General features: G+C 39.6%; 1 protein-coding gene across 1 annotated transcript; it reads right to left on the minus strand.

Annotated features, from left to right (window-relative positions):
- Positions 1-6580: 6580 nt before the first annotated feature.
- LOC148040698 (uncharacterized) lies at positions 6581-7410 on the minus strand. The gene is made up of 2 exons (XM_087664721.1): positions 7394-7410; positions 6581-7304 (listed from the first exon to the last, which is right to left on the minus strand). Exons 1-2 carry the CDS (start codon positions 7408-7410, stop codon positions 6581-6583), a joined length of 741 nt encoding a protein of 246 aa, XP_087520847.1.
- Between the last annotated feature and the right edge of the window lie 1344 nt (positions 7411-8754).

Here is an 8754-nt window from a genome sequence, read left to right on the forward strand (position 1 = left end):
CGTGTGACCATCCCCACCTCCAAGTGAAGGGCATGCAACCCACATTACCGCCATAGGAAGCCTTGACCAACAACTCTGATGGTGTAGACAGGGTGTAGTCCCTTTCTATACACATTCTTCCCTTTCCGATCTATCCTTCCGAGGAGGAGCCCTGGCTAAATCCATGGCCGCCAGCCGACGTAACTCGGTGTGAACCAAGATCTGCTAATGGCAGGAGGCTAAATATACATCACGAGGGGCCATCCCTCTACAACAACACTGTATGCCCCACCCCTCCCCTTCTCATCCTATGTGCTTGATAACCTGCACTATAATCCCTTACATATGAATGGTCTTATCATGTAGCAAATCATAATCCTTGATTCGCATCTTACAGACCCCCCGCGAGGAAAACATGGAGAACCAAGGGTAGCTAGCTTGCAAGGACGCTATCCACCGACGGAAACATGCAGCACACACCCCTCTGTCGGTGCACTACGTGCCCACTCTTAAAAGGTACGCCAAGAAACACAGCCCCAAGCGATACCGCCCTAGAGGAAGGCTAAAGAATCCGCGGGCCAAGGGAGCGGACGCTCAAGGAGGCACACATAATGTGGCAACACCAGTGGCACAAACCCCCAACGTACGCTCGGGCACCAGATGCTCAAGGGCAGAAAAGGCAGCCCGGGACAGGGAAGAATTTAATGAACTATTTAAAGACATTTTGAAAACGGTCGCGACCCGGGACTTGTGCATGATAAGAAGACTAGCACTACCCCTTAGGGAGAGACCACATGAGAGGTTTTTCAATTGCAGGTATTGAAGACTCCAACGAAGGTGTCCTTCACTCTTCATCAATACTCGACTCTGAATTCCTATCCTTATCACCTTGTAAGCCTGCCAAGAATCATCATGTACACAATCCCCAACAAACCGCCACTTGTACTCCATCAGTGCAATCCCCCCCAAAAGAACAGCCCTACCACCAACTCCCATTGCCCTACCACCTACCACTTAACCCACCAACGTGCCCCCAACGACCTTCCTCCCCACCACTACCAATACTCTATCATGGCAACCACAGACATCCTTGTCACCCATGTCTTCGGTGCATGCTACAACTTCCTACCTACGATGGTGAGTGCCATGGGATTGGCACTCTTCTAGGAGGGGGGTAATGTTAATCCTCAAACGAATGAAGGCGGAAAATCCAGAAAAGCTAAAGCAGAAGACAAAGACAAAGGCCAAGGCAAAGAGAAACGGAAGACAAAGATGCACAAGGAGAAGAGTCCTAAATAAGGGAGAAAGGTGCACAAGGAAAAGCGCAAGTCAAAACTTTTGTAAAAGAGCGCAAGCGCATCATGGTTTAATTCAAGGAGCACCGGGCTCTCACCCGTGCAATTTGTAAATGTAGACGGGCGGTGGAAAGGAATCTAGGAAGATAGAAGGACAATGGGAAAAAGGGCCTAGGCTATCGCCGGCCATGTAAAAAAGGGGATGACCACCCAAAAGGGATTTAGGGTTTTGTATATAAAGTTGAAAAGTGAATGAGAAGCTCATTCTTGTGTGTGGCCAAAAGTAACTCTCCTCTTCTTCTTCTTCTTCTTCTTGTTCTTGCTTGCTTGAGCTTGTGCTTGAGAGAGGGAGTGTGAGAGTGTGAGGGAATGAGTGTGTGAGGGTGAGGGACCGAGGAGGAGAAGCTCTTTATCTTCTCCTCCCTTCTTCTCTTCTCTTCTCTTCTCTTGTCTTGCTCACGGCAATGGAGCTTGGAGCATGGAGCTTGAGGATGGAGCTTGATTGAAGCTTGCACTTGGATCGTGGAGCTACCGGAGTGCGCAGGAGAGGAGGTAACTCGAACGGCACGGAGGTAAGCTCACTACACCCGTAGATATGGATGGCGCGTCGGTTATGTGAGAGGTAGCCATTAGTGCTCGGCTTGGAACGCTTGAAACAATAAGCGGTTCGTGGGTCTTGGTGGTTGAGTGAAAGCTCCCACATGCATCCATTGGGCCTCTTCAACAGGATGGTTTTTAAACTTGACCAAATGTTTAGAATATCTACGGCCAGTTCTAGTGGTTATAAAGTCAGTACCTATAATAGCTTCAGGCTCAAGGATTTCAGTCTCTTCATCTAAAAAGGTGGGTTTTCATAGACAGGGTGTACAGGTAATTGGCCTCTAAAGGGTCATAATAAACTAATATGAAAGGTATTGTGAATTTTCCAATGTGGTGGTAGTTCTAGTTTAAATGTATTGTCATTGATTTTGTGAATGATCTTGAATGGTCCATAGAATCTAGGTTCTAATTTCACAACTGGGTGTTTATCTACACTTTGTAATCTACGTTTTTCTATTCTTAACCAAACATAGTCATCAACTTTGAAATTCATGGCCTGTCTTTTCTTATTGGCTTGTTTTGTATATGATTGCTGGGCTTTGGCAATCATGTCTTTAACTTCATCAAAAATAGTAGCGTGCATGTTAGCACTATCATCAGCACTCTGAATCTTATTTGATAAAGATGCAACAGGTGTAGGCAATCTATAACCATAAATAACTTCAAATGGTGCTTTCTTTGTAGATGCGTGTGGTGTATTATTATATGCAAACTGAAGTAAATGTAGATATGTATCCCATGTGTGTGGTTTAGAAATAGTGTAAGCACGTAAAAGATCTAAAATAGTAATGTTAGTAGCTTCTGTTTGACCATTTGTTTCAGGATGAAATACAAATGAAAAATCAATCTTTGTTCCTAAGTTAGCAAACAAAGTAATCCAAAAATTATTACAAAATTTAGAATCATGATCAGAAATAATAACTTTTGGTAAACCATGGTTAGTAAACACAGTTTTCAAAAACAATTGAGTTGCCTGAGATGCAGTTAAAGTTTTCTGGCATGGAATGAAATATGCTTGTTTGCTAAACCTGTCTACAACAGTCCAAATCATATCATGGTTAGCTTTAGTGTTAGGTAAACCAGCAATAAAATCCATAGAAATCTGTTTCCATGGTCGTGATGGAATAGGTAAAGGCATTAGTAAACCGTAATGTTTACCATGATGTCTCTTAACTCTTTGACAAACTACACATTCAGAAACAAAGTTAGATACATCAGTGTCCATATGTGGCCAATAAAAATCTTCAATCAACGTACACAAAGTAGAGATAATACCTCTATGACCTTGATATGGAGGACAATAAATCTCATTCAAAACAAAATATCTAAATGGAACTGTAACACATAATCTCTTTTCATAAAACATGAATCCATTATTGTAAGACAATGAATCAATAGAAATCCAGTTATTTGCAACTAATTTATTCCAATCAGCTTGAAAAGTAATATCCTGATGATAAGTATATTTCATAGGGATAAGAGAATCAAATGATATCACATAAATATTATGAATGGTCAGTCTTCTACTTAAAGCATCGGCTACTACATTCTCTTTTCCTAGTTGATATTGGATAAGGGGATGAAAACTCTGAATGAAAGCTGCCCATTTGATATGTCTGTCAGATATTTGGGGTTGACTAAGGAGATGTCTAATACTTTGTTGGTCAGTTTTAATCATAAATTCCGAACCCATTAAATAATGTTTCCATTGTCATAAAGCTTGTACTACAGCTAGTAATTCTTTATCATAAGTGGAATATTTAAGTTTGGATGGTTTCAGTTTACAGCTAGAATAGGCTATGGGATGATTATATTGCATAAGTACAGCTCCTATTCCAAATCCGCTAGCATCAGTAACTACTAAAAATAATGGTCTATTGAAATCAGGTAGTTGTAATACAGGAACATAGGTTAATGCATGTTTCAATAAATCAAAAGATTTTTGTTGATTATCAGTCCAGTTATAAACAATACCTTTCTTTAAAAGTTTAGTCAAAGGCAAAGCAAGTAATGAAAAATTTTGCACAAACTTTCTATAAAAACTAGCAAGACCTAGAAAAGAACGTAACTCATGCACATTTTAAGGTATGGGCCAGTTTAATATTTCTTCTATCTTTTTTTAGGGTCAATCTTAATACCTTCTGATGAAATAATATGACCTAGATATTCAATTTCTGTTTGAAAGAATTCACTCTTTTCTAGATTAGCATACAATTGATTATCTTTCAACAACTTAAAAACTAAAGATAGATGTGCATAATGCCCATTCTCATTTTTACTGAATACCAATATATCATCAAAGAATACTATGACACAATGCTGATATTTCAAAAATATGCGATTCATCATTCGACTAAATATAGCAAGTGCATTAGTTAATCCAAAAGGCATCACTAGAAATTCATAATGTCCAAATTGTGTTCTAAATGCAATTTTGAATATATCATATTTATCCAATCTCACTTGATGATAACCAGATTTAAGATCTATCTTACTGAATATGGTAGAACCTTGTAGTTTATCCATAAGATCATCTACCCTAGGAATTGGATATCTATTCTTAACTGTAATTTTATTCAGGGCACGATAATCAATGCACATACGATAAGTATTATTATTCTTCTTTACCAATAAAACAGGTGCGCCAAATGGAGAACTACTCAGTCTAATTAATCCTCGAGTTAGCAATTTCTCTATTTGATTTTGAATTTCTTTCTATTCAATTTGATTATGCATATACAATGCTTTACATGGTGGATGTGTACTAGGAATTAAATCTATTTTGTGATCTTCTGGACGTGAAGGAGGTAGTCTAGGTGGTAAATCATCAGCAAAATAATCTTTAAATTGAGCAAGAAATTGTTTATGCCTAGGATGCATATGTTTTTCTTTAGCTTGAAGTTCATTCATCCAAATTAAATAAGATTTACTACTTTTATGTAATGCACGTTTAGCTTGAGTATGAGTAAGCAGTGAAAAATTATTAGATGCGTGCATACCATGCAATGTAATTTGTTTTCCTTGAAAATAAATTTTAATTGAATGCGTGGAATAATCTATGTTAGGATTATGCTGATGACGCCAAGGCATACCTAGGATAATATCACTAGGTTGCAAAGGTACAACTAGGAAATTCCTTCGTTCAGTATATTCACTAATTTTAATTTCTAAGTCATGCACCTCTTGTGTTCCATTATATCTTGTGCCTAAGAATGCTGCTTTAATGCGATAATGTGTAGAAACCGTTTGTAATTTCAATTCTTTCACTAACTTTGCAGAAATAAAATCATGTGTGCTACCATCATCATGCAAAATAATCTTTTCTTTACCATGCACTAAATATTTCATTGTCAACAAAGAATGTAGAGTTAGCATACCTAGCAAAGTATCCGAAGGAGCACTACAACACAATGCCGCCATACACGCGTCCATTACACGCGAAAAGTTACGGGCGCGTGTATGGTCGTTTATACTTACAGCAATATCGGGCGCATGTATACATGCATGTAACAGCGCGTGTATAATTGCATGTGAGGGCGCGTGTATTTGCGCGTTAAGTCTGTCATAATACACGCTCTGTTACACGCGACACAGAGCCTAACTACAGAAATCCATTTCTTTTCAAAACAGAAAACCATTAAGTTTTAAAAATGTCATTGTGCATTGCAGTGTTTACAAACCATTACAAAATCCCACTACATGCACTTACAACAACGTAATATATTGAAAAATATATCTTCATATGGTTATTGAAAGACAAAGTATACAATAGAAATGTCATGAATTTGGAACAATACAGTGATGGATTGGTTAGGGTTCGATCTCATCTTCAATAAGATCCATCCTTGCCAAACGATCAACATCAATATCCATTTGATCAATTTGTAAGGCTACGATTAAATTTATTCTACTATCGCTATTTTGCCCATTGATAATGGTACCGATGCCTTGATCATTCTCATCATCATCACCATCATCCTCAATGGAAGGGTCATCCTCATGATCATGAGAAATGGCACGCTCATCCTCATTATCATGATCATCTACATTGGCATGTTCGACATCATCTTCTTTGCGGCTTGCCACATCCTCCATATGCTCCATATCAGTGAATGTATTATACATTACTTTGGAACGTGGTGCAATAGGGATGACATACCACCATTTACTGTCATGCACCATTGGCAGATAGATAACCTGCTCAAATACACATAATTCATTAATTAATTAGCATATCAAAAGTCAAGGGGTGCGCGAGCTTAGATATATATGTACATGAAACACATTTGTAAAAAAATGCATACCTGCTCACATTGTTGTGGCAATACGAGCCTATCTTTCTTTGTTTGCCAAAACTTTGTAGAGTCAATAGTTACATAGCCACTTGCATGGCGTTTTATCGTTGCGTTAGGCCCTTTTTCCACCACGTTCATTTGCCATTTGACATCCAAAACATACACAAAGAAGCGGCGAAAGTCAAGTCTGTATATGTCTTGGATTGTGCCACAATAATAATCAATTTTTCCATTGGCTCCCTCAAAGCTACTAATGACACCGCAATCTTGTGTATTCCTCTTTTCATCTATTCTTTGTGTTCGAAAATGCTTGCCTTCACACCATATAGCATTGAACATAGTGCACTGGACCAAAATATAAGCAATATCTATGTAAGCAATTAATGTGAATAAATATGAAAAGCCAATCACTTACAAAGAATGCAAATTTACATTTGTTCTATGTACCTTTAACATGCATCCTCGTGCATACTCCCATTCTTCCGTCGTGATATGCAGCCCCTCATCTCTCTCTGCTCTCTCCATTTCCTCATGCAACCAATCAACATGAATATCATTCGGAAGTGTTGCTAGATGCTTAGGGTAGGCCTTACTAGAGCCATGTTGCCTCCGAAAGAGAGCTCTGTCTGCTTGCCTTTTTGTCTTTGCATCCTCGTATCTTGTAACCCATCTGCTCATCACATCACTATTAAGGATGCAAGTGAAATTAAGATCATCAATCAATGTTCTCTCAATTACTTTGCTCTGTCCTTTTCCTTGAGGCACAATAGACGTCATCCTCAAGTCCTCTTCATTGATCCATAGTTGCGGCAAAGAGCTATCCACCTGATCAAGAAATTCTGATATATATACAAGAGACTCTTGTATCAACCAACCCTCAGCCATGCTTCCTTCGGGCCTTGCACTTTGCCTCACAAAGTCTTTTAAGGTCTTCATGAAGCGCTCTAGGAAGAACATCCAACGGGCATGCACAGTGCCACATAAAGCAATTTCATCCACTAAATGCACAATGAGATGTAGTTGACTTGTGAGAATGGTTCGCGGAAAAGTCTCCTCTACCATACAAACCACCTCCACTGCCATAACACGCGCATCATCCAATGTGGCTGGATCAATTGCTTTGGAACTAACATATCTGAAAAATAAATGCACAGTATGTTATACCTCATGCACATTCATTTTGCAAGGTATAATGAAGGGTGATCTTACATGGGATTTACATACCTCACAAGCTCGCCCATCTTATAAATACATCTTTTCAAACTCCTGTCTGCACAATGGTCGATGCTAGTAGGTAGTATGAAGTGCGCACATAAGAGCACATGTATATTTGGGTTAGGGCATTACAAAATTTAATTTCAACCTACAATAATTGGAAAACACTTACTTGGAGCATCTTGTGCCAATCGTGGGACTTCAACCCATGTAGTTGCTCAACCCCTCTTTTCTTAGTGGTTGTAAACGCTCCCTTCAACGATCTCATGCATCCAGTGGGAGTACGCAAAGTGGTGATGGCTTGCTTTACCTGCTTCTCCTCCTTCTTTGATATAATCCAGGGAGCAGGCGGAAGACGAACGTGCCCACCCTCCTCTCGTGGCCAAGCTTGACGCATACGTCCTGCGACCTGCAAGTCCTCCCGTACGCTAACATTGTCTCTTTTACCAATAACATGTTCCCAAATACTAGATCCCACATTCTTGAAGATGTGCATGGGATCAAGAAGATGGTTGATCTTGAGATGGGTCCAATATGGTAGCCGGAAAAAAATGGAGTACCTACACAAGGGATTGCAGACTGTCATCTTTATTCCAACTTTAGAGACTACACAAAACAAGATTGAAAACAATGGAGATGTACCTGTTCATGCCATCTGGAGGAAGAACATTTGAAGACTCCCAAATACGCTTCCAATCTTTTGCACGAAGTGTCTGTGGATGAATGTTCCTCTTACTAGGAGCATATTTAGGGTGATCTGATGGGAGAAATCGATGATGATTATCGAATATGGTCTTACACAAACCATCAGCATACTCATGTACCAATGAAGGGCTACATATAGGACATGCATGTTTACCCGATGTCCTCAAACCTGTTAAAATAAAAAAAAAGTTAGAATAATAAAGTCAATAGTTATAATTGATATAGCTAGTAGTATTAGAGTCGGGAGGTAGTTAGAATTCTTACCAGAACAATCGCTGTATCCTGGAAAGTCATGCATTGTCCACATCAACACTGCTTTTAAGTCGAAGTGTCGAGAGGAGGGAGGCCTACTAATGTCCACTACCGCAACACCTCTCCATAGTTCCTCCAACTCATCAATCAACGGTTCAAGATAAACATCCATATGCTTGACTTTATGTTTCCCTGGAATCAGAAGGGATAACATAAGATGTCCCTTCTTGATCGCCATTGATGGTGGAAGGTTGTAATTCACCAACACAACCGGCCACACGCTGTATGCGGTGCTCTTGAAACCAAATGGATTCACTCCATCCATACCTAGGCCAAGTCTCAAGTTTCTGGGCTCTGTTTTAAAGCTGGGCCACTCATCTTCAATATGCTTCCAAGCAGGAGTGTCTGCAGGA

The sequence above is a fragment of the Lygodium microphyllum genome, chromosome 2, assembly GCF_053477565.2.
Source record: "Lygodium microphyllum isolate KBCC chromosome 2, Lygodium_microphyllum_v1.1.10, whole genome shotgun sequence".
Taxonomy (NCBI): domain Eukaryota; kingdom Viridiplantae; phylum Streptophyta; class Polypodiopsida; order Schizaeales; family Lygodiaceae; genus Lygodium; species Lygodium microphyllum.